This window comes from Schistocerca gregaria, chromosome 2, assembly GCF_023897955.1.
Source record: "Schistocerca gregaria isolate iqSchGreg1 chromosome 2, iqSchGreg1.2, whole genome shotgun sequence".
Taxonomy (NCBI): Eukaryota; Metazoa; Arthropoda; class Insecta; order Orthoptera; family Acrididae; genus Schistocerca; species Schistocerca gregaria.
Window position 1 is genome coordinate 473,520,235 of NC_064921.1, and position 25,344 is coordinate 473,545,578.

The 25,344-nt window shown below is 40.5% G+C and overlaps 1 protein-coding gene across 1 annotated transcript in view; it reads right to left on the minus strand.

Moving 5' to 3' along the window:
• LOC126326481 (peroxisome biogenesis factor 1-like) overlaps positions 1–25,344 on the minus strand; it is a 392,188-nt gene that overhangs the window by 330,954 nt on the left and 35,890 nt on the right. Inside the window, exons 2-3 of the mRNA XM_049995644.1 lie at positions 21,056–21,283; positions 3,567–3,681 (exon numbers count right to left, since the gene is read on the minus strand). Of these exons, the coding sequence (XP_049851601.1) occupies positions 3,567–3,681; positions 21,056–21,283 (343 nt within the window). The remainder of the gene's footprint in view (positions 1–3,566; positions 3,682–21,055; positions 21,284–25,344) is intronic.

Genomic DNA, 25,344 nt, shown 5'->3' on the forward strand with positions numbered 1-25,344 from the left:
TGTATTATGGTGTTTACAGAAGCCTGATTGATATTTATCATGGGTGTTCTACATTTTTAAATAGTCTAACAGCCAGTGACAGAAAATGTACTCCAAGGCTTTACGTACTGTGATAAACGTATTTCTCAGCCTATCATCGCCTTGTGATTTTGAAATATCATTCTTGGGTATTGATTAATTCCACTCAGTGTGACAGGCATCATGCATTAGAAACTGAAGATGTCTAAAAAAATCTGGAACAATAATGGTGGTAGCAGTACAGATTATACCTACACTCACTCCCATTATAACCTACTGCCTCAGAACAGAGCATATGCTTTTCACAGAGCACAAGTAGAAACATGTTTTACGAAAGATACATCCAACGCAGTGATCCTAGCCTGTGGTTGGTAATTTATGACAACTTTAGAGCCAACTGTTGTTGAGGAAAAAAAAATCATTTAATTCATATGTCAAGGCTTGAAAAACAGCATTGAGTTTTGCATTATATATGTCAAATATGTACAGTTTCTTCCGCATTAGAATAGCATTCAACTTGCTGCATATAGTGAGTGTGTCTAACTTTGGCATTGCACATATTTTGCTTTGATTTGTTCTGCAGCTTCCTATGCATTTCATAATTTCTAGGACTTGCTACTACAACACTATGAAGACAGCAATCAACAAATGTCAAACTGTCATGAAATGTACTATGCACTCTGATGTGCATAAGATCAGCAGTTCAGTGTAACCACATAAAGTAGGTAAGAATAACGCCATCTACATTGTGTGAACAAGAGAACATTACACTGCAGGTTTTACATTCAGAACTTGTGTTTGAATGCCAGTTATTTGTGAGCCAATTGTGTTACATCTCGTGCAAGAAGGGGAATGTCTATTATGTGTCAGAGTTCAATAGTAGCACAAATGTGGCCTATTGAGACGGCAATTTATCGATCTACGATACTGTTACTCAGTAGTTGGTTGGGATCACACAGCTGTCATGTGAATATGTAATCGATGGGTTAAAGAGGGCTATACTCAACTCTACGCAGGATCTCAGCAGCTCCACAAGACTTGAACCAAAGAGGACTCCTGAACCCAAATGTCTCAGGTTTGCATATAGCATCACAATGGATGTACCTGTGTGGTGGAGGCTGCAAAGAGTGCACATTGCCAAACTGAACTTGCCACTGTTATATGGGTCCGGCAACTGCCATGATGTTATGGGGTGCCACGATCATCCATTGCTCACATAGCTAGTAATTTGAGCAACATGTTACATTTCTGAGGTATAAAGGTCTTAAATAGGAAGGAACACACAGCAAATGTTGTGGGTAAGGATAACCAAAGACAGTATTATTGGCAGGACACTTAGAAAATGTAACAGACCTACTAAGGAGACTGCCTACATTATGCTTGTCCGTCCTCTTTTAGAATACTGCTATGGGATGTGGGATCCCTACCAGATAGAACTGACAGAGTACATTGAAAAAGTTCAAAGAAGGACAGCATGTTTTGTATTATTGCAAAAGATGAGAGAGAGTGTCACTGAAATGATACAGGATTTGGGCTGGACATCATTAAAAGAAAGGCGTTTTTCATTGGAATGAAATCTTCTCACAAAATTTCAATCATCAACTTTCTCCTCTGAATGCAAAAATATTTTGTTGATATCAGCTTACATAGGAATAAACAATTACCACAATAAAATAAGGGAAATCAGAGCTTGTATGGAAAGATATAGGTGTTCATTCTTTCCGCGCACTATACATGATTTGAATAACAGAGAATTGTGAAGGTGGTTCGATGAACCCTCTGCCAGGCACTTAAATGTGATTTATAGAATATCCATGTACATATACATGTAGATGTAGATGTCGATCTGGTCATGGGTTTCTTAAGAACTGGCACACCACCAGTCCCCAGCCTATACTACTGATGAAGGCTGGTAGGGAGTTGCAGCAGTACTGAATAACAAGCCGATATAGGTCACCCAAGTTCAGATAGACTCAGCTATTGTTACTGCTGACAGAGATCACAGCTCTGTGAACTAAATTTCACTCTCTTCATCCACAATTACCTGCTCATATTGTGACACTAGTAAGGACAAGGTTGACTCAAAAGATGACAGAACACAGATTTCAATCAGTTTATAAATTATTTACTATTAAAAACAGTCTTGATCAAGATTTATTTATTAAGGTAACCGGTTTCAACCACTACTGTGGTCATCTTCAGACCATTGAGTAGGAACCTAGTGATTCTCCAGCAGAAAGAGGTTCCTCTTCAATGGTCTGAAGATGACCACAGTAGTGGTCGAAAACGGCCACCTTAATAAATAAATCCGGATCAAGACTGTTTTTAATAGCAAATATTTGTAACTCATTGGTCACTGCTACTCCAATAATGTATTCAAAAGTAACTAGTTTATGGATTACCCCATTTAAAAATTTCTGATTATATACATTTATTTTGAGAAACAGGAATTATTCTTCTCGTTCAACATTGACATCCACTGTACTTAGTATCTCTGATTTTAGATCAGAATGAACACAAGTGCCCACAATGCCCTTATGATGAGTTACAGTAAGTGAACAACCATTCTAAGTGAATCATCCATGAGATGAACAGAGTATGAGGAGGTGCTTGGGTTTTAACTGTCTGCTGCAAGAATTACTTGGAACTTCAGAACAGATCAAAAAACTTGTCAAAATGAGCCATTAATGACTGCACATTGGAGTGAGCACCATGCAGCTCAATGAGTATGTTCTATTGTGGCCACTAAAATTGCAATCTTCCATGGAAAAGTGTGTAAACAATAGAATAGAAATTGTATACACAAATGTGTACTAGCAAGGAAATTGAGCAACTAGTCAGAGATATCTGCTAGTGATGTAATTATATTTTCTTGGAGACACACTGAGCCTCAACTCTGAAATTAATCAAATGTTGGACTTAATTTATTGGAGTCTGAATTTGAACCTCACTTTTCGGATAGTTTCAATCGAAAAATGGTTGAAAAGCAAAATACAATGCCAGTGTAATTAAAGCTTCACTAGACTATATGCTTAGTGTGCATTTTCTGTATCAGGAAATCCACAATTACAGCATGAATACCAAATTTTTATTACAGGATATCCTAATTATTTCATATTCTAACAAAATGTGCTAATCTTTATTTCTTCTTACTTAACAGACATTGACATACAAACAATCAGTAAGAACTGCAACAATTTCTTGAAAAAATTAATTCTTCCAATTGAGAGACCATCTGTAGCATGGACGCAATAGGTAATTGGTCAGTGTGTGTACTCACCTTACACCACTGCAAGTAATGTTTCCATTTTCTACATTAATTAGCATAATCAGATGTTGCTGTCATCTGTATATTTATTATACTGGAAGTATACTTCTAATGGATTTTTATTTAAGGGTCTTGGTTTCACAGTTGAGTATTTTTGGCTCATATATTTCTATTTCTAGAGCACATTATATGTCTTCAAATTGATCATATACTTTTACTATATAACATTATTACTATACCTATTTTAAAAAAATAATAATATAATAATTTTGTCTCTCACCAATTCGAAGGGAGATGTGAACATTTTTTGACACCCAAGCCACAAAAAGTTCATTTTGAAATACAATACGAATTTGGTTTAGAAGTGTAGACTGTAGTTTAACACTGTTAGACTCCTGGAAAAAATATAGTGCAACGAAGTAAATTACTTTGGTTTCCCACAAAATTCAATAATACATAGTTACATTTAAAAAATTAAAAAATAAACACACATGGAGAAAATAAAATATGATTAGAAGATATTGACAAACAGCATCGGTACAGGTTCTTACCTCATGAACCTATTACAGAAATGGCTTCTGGCCTATGGAAATAAATGATGCAATGGTCAACAGAAATCATAATGAAACTGGATAGATAAGAAATCTACTCAGAAAGAGGCAGCAGGAAAACATACATACAAAACAGGTTTGACTGATGCAAACTTAAGGAGGCAGTGGCTCCATCTTGCAGCAGAAGGGTTGAAGTGGAAAGAGTGGTAAAAGGAAAAGAACGGGATAGGTTTAGAAGAAGGTGTAGAGTTCAGAGAAGCCACCCAGAACTGCAGATCAGGGGAGATTTACTGGATGGCATGAAAAGAAAAGACTGATTGTTGAGGACTGCAACGGATGAGAGGTGAAAACCTGAGAGCTTAAAGTTGGATGGCAAGGTAACATGCAAGACAGAGATAGCGACTAAAACACCATGCACAAGTTAATAAGGGTAGAAAGGTAAGTGCATCGTATGTAACAGGATTGGATGCGATGGCCTGGGAAATCTGCTTTTCAGCAAAGCTGATACTGCTGATCCCTCCAGAACACAATTCAGAGCACACCACTTGCCACTAGTCTTGAATGTATTAATCAGCTACTTCAACAAGGCCATGACATCCTAAAACTGTGACCTGCAATGAGACCCATTATGTCCGAGATTCTGCCCACCACACCTTGAACAGCTTTTCATCTTCCCCCCAATCTCCCGAATTATCCTCGTTAGACAATATGCTCCTTCTGCACCTATCTCCCAACCCTATGGTTCCTAAACCTATGACCGCCCCACTGCAAGACTTGCCCAATGCACCCACCTACCACTACATATACCAGCCCTGTAACTGGCAAAACATATACTATCAAAGGGATAGTCACCTGTGAAACAACATGTCATATGCCAGCTGTTATGTAAACACTGTTCAGCCCTTTAAATGACTACAAAGAAGTTATCAGTTCAGATGAATAGACAAAGGCAGAAAGTGTATATCAGCAACACACAATAAAGTGTTGCAGAGCATACTCTACGACATGACAGTCATGACCTCGGTGCCTGTTTCACTGCTCACACCCTCTGGATTCTTTCACCGGCACCAGGTTCTTAGAATTCCACAGGTGGGAACTAGCACTAAAGCAAGTCCTTGGTTCTTGCCACCCACCTGTTCTTAATTTACATTAATTTCATCTGTCTCAGAATTTCTTCACAGTAACTACTCCTTTCTTCACTCCATTTTTTTTATCTGCATCTTTCACTTGCTGTCCTGTCTATTTTTCACCAGCCCCTTGTTGTTGTGGTCTTCAGTCCTGAGACTGGTTTGATGCAGCTCTCCATGCTAATCTATCCTGTGCAAGCTGCTCCATCTCCCAGTACCTACTGCAACCTACATGCTTCTGAATCTGCTTAGTGTATTCATCTCTTGGTCTCCCCCTACGATTTCTACCCTCCACGCTGCCCTCCAATGCTAAATTTGTGATCCCTTGATGCCTCAGGACATGTCCTACCAACCGATCCCTTCTTCTAGTCAAGTTGTGCCACAAAATTCTCTTCTCCCCAATCCTATTCAATACCTCCTCATTAGTTACGTGATCTACCCACCAAATCTTCAACATTCTTCTGTAACACCACATTTCGAAAGCTTTTATTCTTTTCTTGCCCAAACTATTTATTGTCCATGTTTCACATCCATACATGGCTACACTCCATACAAATACTTTCAGAAACGACTTCCTGACACTTAAATCTATACTCGATGTTAACAAATTTATCTTCTTCAGAAACGCTTTCCTTGCCATTGCCAGTCTACATTTTATATCCTCTCTACTTCGACCATCATCAGTTATTTTGCTCCCCAAATAGCAAAACTCCTTTACTACGTTAAGTGTCTCATTTCCTAATCTAATTCCCTCAGCATCACCCGACTTAATTCGACTACATTCCATTATCCTCGTTTTGCTTCTGTTGATGTTCATCTTATATCCTCCTTTCAAGACACTATCCATTCCGTTCAACTGCTCTTCCAAGTCCTTTGCTGTCTCTGACAGAATTACAATGTCATCGGCAAAACCTCAAAGTTTTTATTTCTTCTCCATGGATTTTAATACCTACTCCGAATTTTTCTTTTGTTTCCTTCACTGCTTGCACAATAAACAGATTGAATAACATCCGGGAGAGACTACAACCCTGTCTCACTCCCTTCCCAACCACTGCTTCCCTTTTATGTCCCTCGACTCTTCTAACTGCCATCTGGTTTCTGTATGAATTGTAAATAGCCTTTCGCTCCCTGTATTTTACCCTGCCACCTTTAGAATATGAAAGAGTATTCCAGTCAACATTGTCAAAAGCTTTCTCTAAGTCTACAAATGCTAGAAACGTAGGTTTGCCTTTCCTTAATCTTTCTTCTAAGATAAGTCGTAGGATCAGTATTGCCTCACGTGTTCCAACATTGCTACAGAATCCAAACTGATCTTCCCCGAGGTCGGCTTCTCCTAGTTTTTCTATTCGTCTGTAAAGAATTCGCGTTAGTATTTTGCAGCTGTGACTTATTAAACTGATAGTTCGGTAATTTTCACATCTGTTGGCACCTGCTTTCTTTAGGATTGGAATTATTATATTCTTCTTGAAGTCTGAGGGTATTTCGCCTGTTTCATATATCCTGCTCACCAGATGGTAGAGTTTTGTCAGGACTGGCTCTCCGAAGGCCATCAGTAGTTCTAATGGAATGTTGTCTACTCTCGGGGCCTTGTTTCGACTCAGGTCTTTCAGAGCTCTGTCAAACTCTTCACGCAGTATCGTATCTCCCATTTCATCTTAGACTCTCTATATACTCCTTCCACCTTTCTGCTTTCCCTGCTTTGCTTAGAAGTGGGTTTCCATCAAAGCTCTTGATATTCATGCAAGTGGTTCTCCTTACACCAGAGGTCTCTTTAATTTTCCTGTAGGCTGTATCTATCTTACCCCTCATGAGATAAGCCTCTACATCCTTACATTTGTCCTCTAGCCATGCCTGCTTAGCCATTTTGCACTTCCTGTCGATCTCATTTTTGAGATGTTTGTATTCCTTTTTGCCTGCTTCATTTACTGCATTTTTATATTTTCTCCTTTCTTCAATTAAATTCAATATTTCTTCTGTTACCCAAGGATTTCTACTAGCTCTCATCTTTTTACTTACTTGATCCTCTGCTGCCTTCACTGCTTCATCCCTCAGAGCTACCCATTCGTCTTCTACTGTATTTCTTTCCCCCATTCCTGTCAATTGTTCCCTTATGCTCTCCCTGAAACTATGTACAACCTCTGGTTTAGTCATTTTATCCAGGTCCCATCTCCTTAAATTCCCACCTTTTTGCAACTTCTTCATTTTTAATCTACAGTTCATAACCAATTAATTGTGGTCAGAGTCCACATCTGCCCCTGGAAATGTCCTACAATTTAAAACCTGGTTCCTAAATCTCTGTCTTACCATTATATAATCTATCTGATACCTTTTAGCACCTCCAAGATTCTTCCATGTTTACAACCTTCTTTTATGATTCTTGAACCAAGTGTTAGCTATGATTAAGTTATGCTCTGTGCAAAATTCTAACCGACGGCTTCCTCTTTCCAATCCATATTCACCTACTATGTTTCCTTCTCTCCCTTTTCCTACTCTCGAATTCCAGTCAACCATGACTATTAAATTTTTGTCTCCCTTCACAATCTGAATAATTTCTTTTATTTCATCATACATTTTTTCAATTTCTTCGTCATCTGCAGAGCTAGTTGGCATATAAACTTGTACTACTGTAATAGGCATGGGCTTTGTGTCTATCTTGGCCACTATAATATGTTCACTATGCTGTTTGTAGTAGCTTATCCGCATCGTTATTTTTTAATTCATTATTTAAATCTACTCCTGCATTACTCCTATTTGATTTTGTACTGATAACCCTGTATTCACCTGACCAGAAGTCTTCTTCCTCCTGCCACTGAGCTTCACTAATTCCCACTATATCTAACTTTAACCTATCTATTTCCCCTTTTAAATTTTCTAACCTACCTGCCCGATTAAGGGATCTGACATTCCACGCTCCGATCCATAGAACGCCAGTTTTCTTTCTCCTGATAACGACGTCCTCTTGAGTAGTCCCTGCTCGGAGATTCGAATTGGGAACTATTTTACCTCCGGAATATTTTACCTAAGAAGACGCCATCATCATTTAACCATACAGTAAAGCTGCATGCCCTCAGGAAAAATTAAGGCTGTAGTTTCCCCTTGCTTTCAGCCATTTGCAGTACCACAACAGCATGGCCATTTTGGTTAATGTTACAAGGCCAGATCAGTCAATCATCCAGACTGTTGCCCCTGCAACTACTGAAAAGGCTGCTGTCCCTCTTCAGGAACCACACATTTGTCTGGCCTCTCAACAGATACCCCTCCGTTGTGGTTGCACCTACGGTACTCACCAGCCCCATCCCACGTCTATTACATATATTGCACTTAGCTTTTCACTCTTAGTAACTCATGCACAATGTTTTAGCAGTAATTTCTGTCTTGGATATTACCCTGTCTTCTACCTTTTCAAATCTCATCCAGAGCAGTCCCCAACAATCAGTCTTTCCTTCTTGTACCGTCTGTTAAGTTCTGGGTGACTTTTCCGAACTGTACCCCTTGTCCTAAACCTCTCAGGTTTCTTTCCATTCACCACACTTCCTTCCCATTCAACTCTTCTGCTGGAAGGAGAAGCCACTGGCTCCAAAAGCTTACATAAGTGAAACCTTTTTGTATGTGTGTTCTTCTGCTGCCACTTGCCGAGTGGATTTCTTATCTGTCCAATTATTCAACTTCTACATAATTAATAAAGGTGGAATTAGGTTTATTTCTGAAAATTAGAAAAGAAAATGTGAAAAAACTTCTTGAAGTTGGGAACAGAAAAGTTTTTACTGGAATTTCTTGGCAAATCAGTCCATAAATAGTAATGTTTCTGGTCAACTCTTGAAAAAATATTACACTATATGCATGTAGAGCAAAAAGTGCTAAGAAGTATTCAAATACATAAATAATCAGTTTTATACAATACCATCAATTATTTCATCCAGAGTTTACATTGCAGTCCCACCTAAATACACAAGGAACGATCAATAAGTAATGCTATACATTTTTTTTTCTTCTGAAAGCAGGTTGCCAGTGCATCATAGTATTCCTCACTCATTTGACTGTACACTTATTTTCTGAACATATCTCCATTCAGTGTGATGGGCTTATGCCAGCTTACTTGGTGAGCCCACATTCCCACAAGGTACCACACTACTGGTTGACACTGGAGTCAGTGTCTTGATGCATCACTAACATCTGCAACATGCCTGTATGCTTCCCATGGCGTGTATCCTTCATTGGGCCAAACAAATGAAAGTCAAAAGGTGTGGGATCCAGACTGTGGGATGGATAAGGAAAAACATTCCAATGAAGTTTTGTGAGCTCCTCTCAGATGCACCGACTATTGTGAGGCCTTGTATTGTCATGGAGAAGGAGAAGTTCATTTGCATTTTTTGTTGACAAACAAGCTGACGTCATTTATTATTTATTCAGTTTCTTGAGGCTAGCACAACACACATCGGAGTTGATTGTTGCACCATGAGGGAGAACAGCAAACAGGATAACGACTATAGAATCCCAGAAGACTGTGATGATGACTCTATTGTCAGAGTGTGGCTTTGAACTTTTTCTTTGCAGAAGAGGTGATGTGGTGCCATTCCTTGGATTGCTGTTTTGTTTACAGTTCAAAGTGATAGTGATAAATGCACTATGAACAGAGATGGCGAGCTGGACAGTGAAGTGTTTGACTGAGTGTCCGCGTACTTTTCAACATCACATGAGTCACAGTTGTGTGAGGCCAGCAGAGAAGACCGTCGGTTTGCGTGATCTTGTTGTGATGATGACAGACTCACCATGCTTTTGTTCACTGCCAGGTATCCATAGATATTCTGCAACTGCTTATGAATATCTGCAATGATCTGGTTTAAAAAAAAGCAGGGGGAGAGAGAGAGCGCAAGAGGGAGCAAGAGCCAGGGAGAGGGGGAAGAGGGCGGAGGGGGGGGAAGAGGGGGGAGGGAGGGAGGGAGGGAGGGAGGGAGGGAGTGAGAGAGAGAGAGAGAGAGAGAGAGAGAGAGAGAGAGAGAGAGAGAGAGAGAGAGAGAGAGAGAGAGAGAAGTTTAATACCATTTTGAAGGCTACGTATAGCACCACCACTTATTCCTACAACAAATTCTGCATTTTTTTCAACAGAAATTGGCAGAAGAAAAAAAAAAGATGCATTACTTACTGAATGCTCCGGTAAGTAGCATTATAACTAAGCTAAAAGTAGAGCTGTTACAGCTAAAGAAATGGAAATTAGGCCAATGTCAGGTAATATTGTTTATGTACTATAAACTTAATAAACGCAACTAGAATCATAGTGTAATAGAACAACAGCAACTCACGATTTTATAGGAACCAAAAATAATTCAAGTAGTAGATGGTCAGAATATGAATAAAAACATTTACTGACCACAGCTCATTATCCTTTCTACAGAGCTACAAATCAATAGAAGCCTACCAACGCAAGCCTGGGTTTGTAAGAATGTGATTATTCAATTGTTTTTATTAGCTAAATAGATGACATCGTGACAGACATGTTGCCTTACCTAAATGTCAGTAAGCCTACAACAGGAGGAGAATAAAAAGAAGAGAATTTTACAAACAAGACCTTTCAGGGCCAGATCAACAATCTTTGAGAAATGATGCATAACATTCTAAAGCATCATTCTTTGTTAGTGAAGAGCCCCATAAGGTTCAGAGAATTAATGATGATAACTGCACACAATGAATGTTAAGAAAATCACAACAGCTGTTACTTTAGGTACATTTACTAATCCACAACCGTTTTCATTCTATATAAACATCCTCAGTTAACCTAAAGTTCAACAACACATAGACTAGGCTAAAAGCTACTGAAACATCCAAATAATATGTGATCTGTAACTGTTCATTGAATATTCATCAACTGTCTGTGTAAATATTACCCACAAAGTGTCTGAATTGTACCGATGTCATGGTTTGAAATGTCCAGTCGCCCAATGAATTTGAAAAGTACATATTGAAATACAACAACAAAACAACAACGTTTCAGTTTATTGACTGTGCTTGGTACAGGCACAGCCATGTTGGGTAGGGCACTGCCACTCAACGAAAGACATAAACATTCTGGTTGGCATCTATCAACAAACTGAATTTAAGACAGCAATCATTTCAAACTAAGTTTATGGCGAAGTGTTAGACGCCAACCTAATAATTTACACATTCTCAGCTTAAAAATAAAATGTAAAATTACTTGATGTGCTAATTATGCCATGAATGCATAAAAGAAATTTTTAGGGAAAAGAATGAAAAGAGTTGACAGTCAAGTGTAAAAGACACTACACATTTATTCTAACATTTTGCGAAAAACAACTGAAGGTTCGTGTGGAATGAAATTGGCCCTTGATAAACATTCATATCAATCAGCTAAGGAAGTACAACATGATCAAGATTAAATAATGTTACACATATTACATTTATTTAAAGGCATACTTGAACAACCTTCTAACAGATGTTCAATAAACCCCCCATGAGCCCTATTACATGTCTAATGTCTTCATAGCCACTAAGGAACTGCTCTGTAAAGTATAGTAGGATTCTCATACATGTTGTGAAATGCACATGTGATCTGGGCAGTCAGCTCAGCTTCAGTGAAAATTAAGATGATGTACCCTACACTCTTGTCATGCCCCTAAAGAAAAAGAGTCAAAGAGTGTTGAATCATGCAAACTTGCTAGCACATAATATATCCTATCAAATACATCCATGAAACTTCCTGGCAGATTAAAACTGTGTGCCGGACTGAGACTCGAACTCGAGACCTCTGCCTTTTGCGGGCAAGTACTTTACCAATTGAGCTACCCAAGCATGACTCACACCCTGTCCTTACCACTTTAATTCCGCCAGTACCTCATCTCCTACCTTAAAGCAGTGAGGACGGAGCTTGAGTCGTGCTTGGGTAGCTCAGTTGGTAGAGCACTTGACCGTGTAAGACAAAGGTCCCGAGTTCGAGACTCAATCCAGCACAGTTTTAATCCGCCAGGAAGTTTCATATCAGCACAAACTCCGCTGCAGAGTGGAATTTTCATTCTGAAAATAGCTCCATGTTCCTCAGACAGGACAGCTTGCTGACATGCAAACAATAAAATGTGATGAGGCTCCATCATGTGGACCCAGAGGTTTCTCTGCACAGGAAATGGTACTAAGTTCAGGAATTCTGTAAGTTATGGAAGTTGTTGGTCAGGTCCAAAAGCATTCGATGTCAGTTTTCACGGTTTTAGAGATGGCTATTTGCACTATAAAAAAATCTTGCATAATTGGGTAATATAGTTTCCATGATGGTGTGGTTTGTGTTCCTGCAGTAGCCACAAATAATTAGACAATTTTGCTCATTGCACCCGTGACAGCTCAAATACCTGTACAATTGTCACAGCTCACATACTTATATAATACACTCCACAAAATGTCAGTCACACAACAACCTCAAAAACCAGAGTGCTTACAGAACATTTTTCACTGCCAGTGTGCTCAAAACAAGGAATTAGTGTTTTTAGAAGTCAGCAATAGAATGAAGTGAAGCTATTATGTTGTAAATATTTCCTGTCAGGAAACCAACACTCTTCGACATAATGAGAGCATTTGCCATGGTCCCTTTTTCACATCACTTGTCAATGAGCTCGAACAACTCATAGTCCACACTGTGTTCAGAACTTAACCTGTTAACAACAAGGGGTGGTATGCCAACATTTTAACATGGCAGTTTTAGATGGCAGTGTTTTGGACAATGGTTGTATGAGATACTGCTAGAGGTCGTGCTTGTTCTATGTCGTTTATGGCACTGCCAACTTCAGCAAGCAGTTGTGGTAGCCATTCTGGAGAACTTTGTATACTCCAATTTTCTTCACATATTGTGCTGCTTATTGTATTCTTTCCTTATTCTGAAATAATTGAAGAGGCTGTATAGGTCCATCATAGGGTTCAAGTATGACTCTCATGTACAAAAAAGTATTTAACAAAATTTCTTTCATAATAATGATTACTCACTTTCTTTATGTTGACTCTAAATACTCATACGAATTTTTAAGACCGTGCTATTTATTACTTTTGGCTGTGAACTAGTTTCTGCATACAACAAAAACTCTGCATGTGGTAATCATTCAACCATTCCTCAAGCTGCACTTCGTAGATAGACATTCCATCACCAACAGGGTCATTAGAGGTGGAATGTACATCATAAACTTTTCCAGGGGGATTCACATTCAAATTGGTACGGGCAAAGCAACCATTGTATCCAGCTCATACAAAGAAAGAGCATTTTATAAATCTAAACAACTAAATTTAGTTCACAGGTTCTGACAGCTGATGAAATTACAAATTGAGTACCAGCAGCTACATTTATATGTATATGAAGCAAGTACATAAATTTAAAAGCAAATCTCTCCCTGTAAATCAGTTGTGTGTCAAGCTTTGTATCTGCCAATGTGTTATAGAAGGACTGGCTGTCAGACAGTAATCTAGAATAATTATGCAATTACCCTAACTCACTTTCATTAAAAATCTCAATAGGTCTGTACAAAAACAAAAAGCCATTTCTGTTCAAATTTTTTTTATGGCACACACTGTCTTGGAAGAAGACATTTATCTCTGTGTTTTTGTGTTGGCATCACGTAAAGAGGGCAACCTTAGAACTATAAAACTGGTCCATGTGTCTGAGGATTCTGCATAAACTTCATTATGTACATAGACAGTTCATCCATCCCACGAATTGAGAATCTGGGCAATTTTTGCCTGTTATTGACATTAATACTGGCAAGATATTGTTCCAGGAATTCCAAGTATTTTGAGAATGTTTTAATTTTAAATTTGAGGAGGATAACAAATGACAAAAGAAATAATTTTTTGTATGATATAATTACAAATTAATGCTTTTTCCTTTACTTAATGCTGTGAAACATTGCTTCATCCCAAATTTCATGATTCTAGGTCAACGACAAGTAACCTATAAATGTTGATGAGTGAGTTTATGACTATCGAAACATGTGACAGCTCGCTGTATCATTTGATTGAATTGACTTCGAAGCTAATGTTTATTACAACACAAGGGAACAACAGACCTTGGTATGTGATATAAATTTCAACTTGATATGCCTAACTATTCCTGAGAAAAATAAGTCTTAACAGACAGATGGACAGGCAGACAGTCGGATAATAAATGACAAAAAAATATTTTTTATGTGATGTAATTTCAAATTCACAATTCTTGTATTTTTTCCTTTGGCTGTACTGTAAAAACTTGCTTCTTGTCAAATTTTATGATTCTAGGTCAATAGTAAGTACCAAACAGGTTTTGATGATTAACAAAGAGTGTGACATAATTAGCAGTATCTTTTGATGGCACTGACTTATAAGCTTCAATTATTATTATTATTATTATTATTATTATTATTATTATTATTATTATTAATTTCTCCCCCACTGCCAAGAGACTCTAGACCTTAGCATGTGACATAAATTTCAACTTGTTATGTCTACCTGTTCTGAGAAAAAAGGGTTTCTAACAGTCACACAGACAGACAGACAGACAGACAGACATGACAGTGACTCTGTTAGGGTTTTGTTTTTACTGACTGATGTACAGAATCCTAAAAAGTCCTCACCGCCGACAAAGATGTTGCAGGTGTAGGTCAATGCAGCCACCTCATAGGGATGGCAATGTGGAGCATGTTTTTAGCCATGGAAACACATTACTCATGTTATAAAACTGCTGGAGACACAACATTTTGCCTCACTACACTGTTTCACTTGTTTTGTCTTATTTGTCAGATTCGTTTCCAGTTTGTTATTTGTCCTTTGTCAATAGGCACATTGGTGTAGATGTCTGTCGTCACGCGAGATAACAGCATGCACTGACTTCCATTACCTTGGAATCAGTCTTGTAGAGCTAGCTATTAATTCCACGACATTGTGAGAACATGGCCTCAACAGATGTCAGAGTAAAGATGATGCTTGCCCGAGGTCAAAGCTCTGATCCGTCTGTGTACTGCCAATACGTAAGTGCTATATTCTACGCTGCCACTTGCAATAAACATCTAGAAATCCCTTGCCTAGCTAGGAACTCCCATTCTGTCTTTCACACATAGTTTTCCCCATCAACTGTATTTGAAATTCAAACCATTTTGTTTATGATGCAAGTGTAGTGGTTAATTGGTCTCCTGCCATATTGTCATAGCATTTCTGAAGTTCTATGGGCTGGAGTAAACAAACTTCTCTATCTCTCTAAAACTATTTCTGTTCTAATAATTTCATGTGTGCAACAGGGCTATTTCTACTAATATTCTGACATTGTGAACCAGGGGCTCCCATAACAGAAATGCTGCCTCAATCTCCATACATACTGAAAAACATATTTATATAACATTAAAATTCTACTAATTTTTTCTTGTCTGTAACCGTCCCATCTGTTCCACTATATGTATACAGCATATTACGGTATAAACAGACCACAGAACTTATGTTTGTAAACACAAACTGATTGTGTCAATAAACTGATTTAGTGAGTGTAATCACTAACTAACTATAAAAGTGTCCCAAGCTGGGGCACTTCAGCTGACGACGAGGTGTGGCAAGAATTTCACATGACTGTTCCAGATACAGCTTCTGCGTTTTGTATTGCCATGGCGTTGGAAGATGTGCCCGTGGACCTTACTCCTCCAATGAGCCTTCTGCTACAACCAATGCAGTGGGTCAACAAGGCTCTTCTGGAGAAGCTCACAGATCTGGTGCACTGACCACCAGAAGTTTCAGAGCATGTGGACACAACCTTTGCCATCCAGCCAGGAGTTCCAGCAGCCACCCACTGCCTTCATAGAGTTTGACCACAAAGTGAAGCTGTGGTCATTCTACCTAGTGCATATGGAAGAACATTTCTTGGTCCACGTGTTGACAGTTGACGTCTAGTGGTGTGCTTCTCTTGTGGCCAGTGCCAGCCCCATTGTGTACCAACTCATCCAACAGCAGCATTCTGAGGGTGATCCAGACTCTTGTTTCCTATAAACTTCTGAAGTCCAGCCTCCCTGACTATTTTGATTCCAATGTTCATGTGCCCGTGGCCATCTACCATGTTTTTAGTTGTTACAGACTTTTTTGCGAGTCTTATAGGGAGTGGATTAGCTGCCTCCAGGGACCCTCGGGACTGTTGTTTCTAGAACACTAATGGCCAGTGTAAACGTTTGTACACTTCCTCCCTGGTGTGTGACACAGTTCTAGTGCACTCCCCAGATGAGGCTCTCCAGAACGATTTGCTCAAACTTAAGGAACCCTCCCTTGAATGCCCTTCTCTCCTGCAGTCAATGTTTTATTAGCCATTTTTCCACCACGCCAAATGTTTGACATGTAAAAAGTCTGGCCACAGGTCCGAAGTTTGCTGCTCCTTGGCGATGTCTGTCGACTGGGCGTCTCCTGTCACCTCTGACATTGACAACTCTGAGGGCACTGATACTCCACCATCTGTTCTCCTGATCCGCATAGTGCTCCCTTCCTCCCACAAATCAGTCTCTCTCCCTGTCCTGCTTGACGACATCCCAAATTCTCTCTAAATCAATACAGGGTCCTCTGTCACCATCATTAACTGGCCGACATATAAGGCCCTGGGATCTCCCCTCTTCCCCTCTCCAGCCTTCCCACACCCAGCTACGCAGTTTTAGCAACAATCTCATGCCCGTCGAGGGCACCCTCTTTTCTCGTAATCAGTAAGGGGATACAGCTCTCACGGGGCGCATTCTGGTGGTGATCTACCTGCCTGGCACTCCTAACCATCTTGGCTTGGACCCTTTCACTACCTCGGGGGATGCAAATTGACAATACCAATCCTCACGTCAGTCAGGTGGAGGGAGATTCCTATCCCTCTAAATTGTTTGCCAAGTACCTTGAAGTGTTTTCTGCACCCTCTTCTGGCCTCAAGGTCTTTGAGGCACATGTCCCACTTCTTCTGTCAGCTCTTCTAAGTTTTACAAAGCTTGAACCATTCCCTTTGCACTCCGAGACCATCTCCAACAGGAACTCTGGTGTCCTCATTCCTATCTCCAACAGTTGCTGGGCTACCCCATAGTTTTCGTTGAGAATCCAGATGGTGCCTTACACATCTGCAACCATTTCAGTGTCATGGTCAATGCCCAGTCAGTTGTGGGCTCTTATCCTATCCCCAAAGTTGAGGAGATTTTGTCTAAACTGGGCACCAGCAAGATTTTTGCAAAAATTGATCTTCGTGACCCATACCTCCAACTTCCTTTGGATGCAGCGACCAGGAACATTTTGGTTATTAATACCCCATTGGGTCTGTTTCAATGCAATTGACTCCCTTTCGGTATCGGCAGAGTACCGTCGGTTTTCTAGCAGTATCTTAAGCAATTTGTGTAGGATGTTCTGCATGCTACCAACTACCTGGACGATACCTTTGGTGCTGGTGTCTCTGCTAAAGACTTCGGCCACAATCTGGACCTTTGTTTGCAGTGTTCGATCATATGGGCCTCCATTGTAACAAGGACAAGGGTGACCTGTTTGTGTGACAAGTGGAATATCTTGGCCATATCCTTTGTGTTTCTGGAATCCACACAGTCCCACAGTTTGTTAAGTCCATCCGGAAGCTCTCTGTGCCTTGCAACAAGACTCAACTCAAATCTGTCTTAGGTCAACTGAACTATTACCATCATTTCATTCCCAATGCAGCTGTCATTTTGGAGCCTCTCCATCACCACCTCTGCAAGAATGTCCAGTGGCACTTGTCCCCTGGGTGTGGCATGGTGTTCCGTGTATTAAGATGGGCACTCCTCAAGCCTACCTGCTTGATGACCTATGATCCCTCCTGGTCACTCATCCACACCGCCGAAGCCTCCAGTTATGATGTGGGAACTGTTCTTCCCAAGTGACTGATGGAGTGGAGTGGCCGATTGCATTTGTCTCTAAAACTCTTAATTCTGTTCAGTGTAACTACAGCCAAACCACATAAAAAGCACTGGCCATTATTTTTGGGCCCAAAATGATCCATGATTATGTCTATGGGTGTCTATTTACCCTCTGTATGGATCACAAGCCCCTGCTACTCCTCCTCTGAGCTGTAGCACCTGGTCCCACCAACACGGCCTGCTGCCTCCAGCACTGAACCCTGTTCCTCTCTACCCATTTTAATGAGACAGTTTTTCTCTCTACCACCCATCATGCCAAAGCTGAATTCCTTTCCGGCTTCTACTGGAACAGGATCCAGCATTTGAAGCTGATCCCAAAGTCTGCTGCCACCTCGACCCCACTGCCAATGTCACCACTGTGTGGATACCCCTAGATGTGGACCTCTACCAACACCAGGCTGCAGAAGATTTGATCCTTCAGATCCTCCTCCAGCACATCCAGCACTGCTGGCCCTGCAACAGGAAGGCTCTGGCACATCTGGACCTCAGGTATTCTGGGGTTGTCACCAGGACCTCTCTTCCCTGGATGGCATTCTCCTGCTACAGGGCGCAATCGGGCGTCCCCTGGAAATGACCTAGTTGGCCAATCCTGCAAATACCGGAGCACCAAATTGGTGCATCCGGATACGGAAGAAGAAGAAGAAGAAGAAGAAGAAGAAGAAGAAGCTACAGGGCAACAATGACCGCACTCTAGTGGTCATTCTGGTGGCTCTCCACAACTGTGTCCTCCGGTTGCTCCATGAAGGACAATGGGGGACTGTTCTTACCAAGCAGCTGGCTTGCCATCATGACTACTGGTAGGGCATGGATTCTGCTATCATGGATTTGGTTTTCACCTGCCCTATCTGCCATAGACAGCAGGTGGCCCAGCCTCAGTGATACTTCCCATGACTTTCCACCGCCATCCCTTGGTCCTGCTTATAATTGGATATTGCTGGCCCCTTCCTTGGCTCATTGTGGCTTATTGTAGTGGACACTGTGTCCAGTTTTCCGTTCATGGCCTGCCTGTCTTCCACTTTCCTCTTCCCACGCCGTTTGTGTCTTTACACAAATTTTCGCCCTTGAGGGCCTTCCTGAATCTATTGTCACGGATAATGAGCGTCAGTTTACTTCCTATGAATTTTCTGCCTTCTGTACTAATTGCAGCATTGTAATAATCCACACTACATCTTTCCACCCTGCGTCAAATGGCACTGCTGAGCATTTTGTGTGGACTTTAAGCCTCAAATATCCAAACTACACCAGCACCACTCCCTCAAAGAGACTCTTCACCTTTTTCTCACATCATACCATGCCACTCCGATGGAGGGCTCCACTCCAGCAAAGAGCTCCATGGTCACCCTCCCTGTCCATTCTCAACCTCACAGACCATCCCACCTCTCCCCCTTCTTCCCATTGACATTGTTTTTCTCCTGGAGACCAAAATGGGCAATGAATTTTGTCCATGACAAGCTCCGGTGGCTGCCGGCCACTGTTTCCCATCACCTGGACCAAGTTATACTTCTCATCACATTCCTCGATGGCTCCCAATCCCACAACATCTAAACCAACTCTGCACCCACCGTGGTTACCCACCTCCGACAGAATCGGCCCCTCCTCTCTCTGTTTCAGATACACAGGACTCATGACTCACTGCATGTCCAGCCAATGTGCTCCTGTGCCCAGCCTGTTGACACCTTCACCTGCTGTCCCAATGGGCATCGATCCACCAGTGTCCTATGCCCGGCCCTGCAGCTATGTTTCCAGCAATGACACGACCCACGACTTCAAGTCTTGCCTCTGCCTCTCCTCAGTATTTCTTGGGGAAGGGGAGAAGATATGCTGTGTTTCCGGTGTCTGTTACAATGACACCAACACCCAATGTCAAACTGCTACGCAGGTCAATGCTCCAGCTCCACAGGCACACCAGCGGAAGTCTGCCGAATTTCACCTGGCCAAGGAAGCACACTAGTACCAAGGGGACACAGAAGAGCAGTAGAAGCTCCCACCCTTTGGTGCATCTGCCACACCATTTTCCTCAGCCAATCCAAAACCATGTCACTAAACCAATAGCTATCTAATAGTCATTCATCACATGGGTATAACTGCCATCACCCGGCGAGCAGCAAGCAGTTCCATCTCTACAAGCAGAAGGAGAAGTTTGCCAGCACCACGCTGCTGCCCAGACTCAACATTGCCCTTGCCACCCAGGACCAACATGCATTTCCACCCAGCACCAACATGCATCACTACACAGGGCTCAGGTTGTGGACTCTGAAGTTGGAGCTCCTTGTATTGCTTATGAGATGTGACTTTAATTTTCTGCCTACTGCGCATGTGTATGAAGAGTCTTTTTCTTTTGCAAGAGAACTTTTCAGAGGATAGTCTCACACCAAGATTTATTTATGCTGTTTTCCAAGAACTTTAAGTTGTCAAAGAATTCACTCCTTTATTTTCAAGAAGGATTTTTTTATTTCTTTTGAACTGCTAACAGAGCACAGAACTTACATTTGTAACCATAAATTGAGTGCGCCAATAAATTGATTAGTGAATGTAATCTCTGAGTTACTGTAACTAAAGTCCATGGAAAATTAAAGCTTCATGTCGCTTCTTGGGTCATGCTTGAAGAGCACAACCATCAGCACACTGCACACAAAAGAAGGGAATCAATTTAGACGTCCAACCAATTTAGAGACCCACACCCTAACACAGTTTCCACTTGCCACATACAGTCAATGCAGCGCATATTCTTCATAGCCTAAGAATATTCAATTTGGAAACAGTTAAACTATGTTCCTTCTAGATCTGGCATTTTTTCAAGTGGAGTGGCAAAAACTGTCTTTAAAAACTAAGTAGAATAATTTGCAATTAAGTTTAACCAATCAAAGTATTAGCAAAAAAATTGATCCGTACTTATTTGGAAACACCTGTAATGTCTCAAGAAAAGATAATTCACACTTTATTTCAAAATTAGCATACACTGATAATAGCTTATACCATATTTTATATACATGTTGAAGTATGACAAGTTCAAGAATTACACTAATACACAATTAAATGACTAAGTTTTAATCGACTTTTTGTTCTAGTTTAGCATGCAATATTTCTTCAAATACATTTCAGACTTTATTTTCAGTGAATATAAACAAAGGTTTTTGAGTGTCTGAGCCCAATGCAGTTAATATAGACAATATGTAACATAATTTATTCGCTTACTAAAAGATCCCAGTCTTCAGATGACAGTGGTGAAACGCACACTTTGCTCACTGCAGCAACATTTGGAAAATAAGAAATAAGCACTGTATCCTCATTTTTTAACCCTAGTTTCTGTGCAAAGACAGAGCTAACAGAAACTTCATTTTGTTCAATAGAACTGTCTGCATAAGGACTCCAAGAAACAAAAGCTGCCTGCTCATTACCATATTCCATTTTTAATCCTCCAACCTGCAATTAAAAAAAAGAAAAAGATAATTTAATAATCTGAATCATAATGCTTTACATTTCATATGCTGATATTTACAGATCAGTCTGAATATTTCGAGAATGATTTGGGAAAGGTCTACAACCACTCTTCCAAACAGCATATACAGCAAACTCCAATTTGCTCTATGTAGGGAGAAACACAAACAATGAAAATACCACTATCCTGCTCCACTCAAAATTAAGACTGCCAGCCACAGAGTTTAAACAACTATTTAAATTTATCCCCTTGGATTCCATTCATTCCATGCTTCTGAATTTAATTCGATTGGCATTACACAGTTTTAAAGTGAGTTTCAATACGGATGAGAGACTTGGAAATTATAGTTTTCATTTGGGTTGATTTTCCTCTTCCATGGCTACTATGTTAGCTGATACTCAGAGATAAAAATGATTTCAAGTGCCCAACAACATCAGTGAGAAAAAATAAAATGTTACACACTCAATAACTGATTAAGAAATCACCACTTGCAAGCACAATCACATTCAGTGTTCCAGTACTTTAGGGAATGGGTCATTTGCATCCCAAAAAGCTTGCAGATACCAAATCTAACAATGGAAAATCCAGAATGGAATTTAACAATATTAACTGATAGGGTTGTGGTCGTGTGTGTGTGTGTGTGTGTGTGTGTGTGTGTGTGTGTGTTTTCTAATTTTGAAGGCCTTGTTGGCCGAAAGCTCAGTATCCGATAGTCTTTTTGTTGTACCCATCTGCGACTCAGCACGTCTACTACATGGTGAAATGACTATCCTTTTCATAGTACAGCTTGCACATAAGTCTTCATGTGTATTCTTCACAGTTCATGGCCGCAGCTCTATCTAATATCAGAACAGATATTTCAGCACTTGGCGCTTTATCGCTAGATGCTCAGCATGTTCAGTTGCATTAGGTCAAAGTTAACTTTCAACGTTGCTACTGTTAATGAAACAAGCCTATGTTATTCTGAGTCTAAGATAAAATAAAAACCATGCAAACCTATTATGTTAAAATAGAAGGCCACTTCATTCACTCAATTAATCTGAGAGCGGTAACACTGGACAAACTAGCAGCAGCTTACGCATGCCATCTTCTAGGTCCCTCCATTCCCTTGGAAAGGAAAGGGATGGTTCATTGCCAAAAGGCGAACAAAAACAAACAGGCAAGAAAAGAATGTGGGAGCATGGAATGAATGATTACAGATAGAAAGACAGACAATTAGAGCTTAAGGTCCCACGACAACTAGGTCATTAGAAATGGAGTACAATCTCCGATTGTTTCGAGGATGGCGAAGGAAATGCCCCGCCAAAGGAACCATCCTAGCATTTGCCTGGCACGATTTAGGAAACCTAAAGTAGGATAGACTGATGCATGTTTGCACCATCACCCTTCCAAATGCAAGTCTAGGTGCTAACCACTTCACCATCTTGCTCAGTTCAGTATTGTGGATGGAGGAACATGGAAGAAGGGTGAGGGGAGGGATGGGGCAAAGAAGAGGGGCAGGTTTTGTGTGTGTGTGTGTGTGTGTGTGTGTGTGTGTGTGTGTGTGTGTGTGTGTGTGTGTGTGTGTGTGGTTTCTAAACAAAGAATTATTAATTACACTGCTTATTTGGCAATCGAATGACCATGCTGCAAGGAAAGATTTTAATAAAACTGCATTTCTTATTTCATGGAAAATAAAAATGTTGTACCTCCACGTAAAGCCAAATGCTTTTTCAATGCCAAAGAGTATCCCTATAAGGTGCCATCCATGTATGTAAGCTTTCTGTAGAGCTGTCACCTGTGGAGTCATGTTGCCTAAAATGGAACAGCACTTTCTGAAGCCACATTGCAAGGATCTGCTAAGTGTCTTCTTACTCACCAACACCCATGCTAGAGAGTAATTTACTATTCATTCAAAGGTTTACCTACACAGCATAACAGTAACTGCATATGGAGGTGCTATCCTTCCCTGGTTATAAGATGGAAATCACAATGGATTCCCTCCATGTGTCTGGGTATCATACACAGTTGAAAAGATAAAGGAGTGTTTCTTTCACATGCTATTTCTGTGGCTGTATCCTTCACAGCAGACAAGGTGTTTTCCAATACTACACAGAGAGGGTGAAGGTACAGAGGGTGAAATTACAGCCTTCTCAGCCGTAGAAATTAAAGTCCAAATACACCCTCTCTGCAGCTTCTTTTTGATGTAAGAATGTGTGATCTCTGTTTCTGAGACACGGTATGTTATACAGGGAATTATCCATGGCTTGTACTAAGTCAGCTGGAGAAATTTATGTAACCTCATCATTTATTATGGCAGAGATAGCTGTTCAACTGGCTTTACCATAGACCCTCCTGATTGATTCTCATACTCTTGTGTGGGATGAGGAACCATGAACAACATTCAGTAACTCTTGTCATGACATTTCTCAGGTATCTTAATTGTTTGCTGTGTTTTTACCCTCACTCCACAAAAGGCTGCTAAATTATCTCATGTTTGTCTGGTTTCTAGCTTTCACAGCACTGCCTATACCTTTCTGATTAGAGACCAGCATTTGTTGTTCCACCACAGTATAGGTTGCCTCTTACGATGTTCCGAGATCTTTGGTGTGCATGACTCAGCCACAACGTAAATTATACTTTTAACAGAACTCAACACGATCTTCATGTACAAATGTTGGAAACTGGGAACAGAACATCCAGTATGCTCTACTGGTAACTGATTTCAGCAGCTGCCTTTTTGGTTCTCTTAAATCTGAAAAGTGTGTCCAGATAGGGAAATGATCACTTAAGTGCAACTCAGTGCCCACTTCTGCTCAGCAATGTCTGCAAGGGTATGTGCATAGATGGAGAGGTCAGTGGCTGAGCATGACACTGTCACTCAGCTAAACTGCACAATTTAAGAAGACAATGGGATCCTCGAGAATGAAATCCCTGGATGGAGGTGCCGTTGGAATCCCTGAGTACGTGCTGTGGATTAAATCTCCAGTAAGTAGGAATGGCTGGGGAGTAGTCTAGTAAGGTCTATGAGAGCCTATTTATTTAATGGGTCATGAAGTGGTAATTATGCAATGCACACAGTTTTCAGCAGTACTTGGATGACAACAGGTGTGTATGGCAAGCTGATGGAAGTGGAACAAGTGGGCTGTGGTATATGCTACTAAAGAATGACACTACCCCCGCCCACAGCACTGTAACCACTAATGTTATATTTCCTACGGAGGCAGTAAGTTACTAGCACAGAGGCATCAGTGGTTTTCAAGTTTATCTCCAGCAGATAAAGGCACAGTGGACTTTTCTGTGTTAGGAGTTTCAGTTCCTCCATATGCGTTCTGAGTGCACTTGCATTCCATTGAGTTATGAAAGCTACCAATCAATGACGGTTTTCTTTTTCACTGCCTCTCTTCTTTGATATCAGGTGGAAGATAATAGGGGAAAAGCTGTCAGTGACTTTGGTTCCTTGTTAGGGATACCTCTGTCCATAATGTTGCCTTCGCCATTAGAACACAACAGGACTCACCAATCCAATAGTTTTAAACTGATTTTCTTTGGCTTTGTTGGCTTTTAGCTGAACCTTCCTCTATTATTGAAGGTGATAGTGTTGGTATGGATAATGATGCAGACTTTCTGAGCTACTACAGACTTAATATTTTTGTTTGGAAGACCGACTGGCTTCTAAGCACCTGAAGGTTCAGAGGAAATTTTATTTTTGCAGGTGCAGCTGCAAGAATTTAGGCTTGCAGTAGGCAACAGTTCTTCAAGTGCTAGATTTTTCCTTTTTAGTCCTGGCTGCCAGGAGTTAGTTCTGACTCATTTGATATGTCCTACCAAACTCCTCTACTCTTCATTTTGGAGTAGCACTTAAACCAAGTACCATCAATTATTTGTTGGATATGTTCGTCTCCATCTCACCTATAGTTTTTACCCTCCACACCTCCCTCTAGTACAGCTAAAGCTATTTCCTGGTGTTTGAACACATGTCATATCATACTGTCCCTTCTTCTGCTTAGTGTTTTCCACATTTTCCATTACTTGTTGAATAGCACATCCCAATTTCTATCAGTCC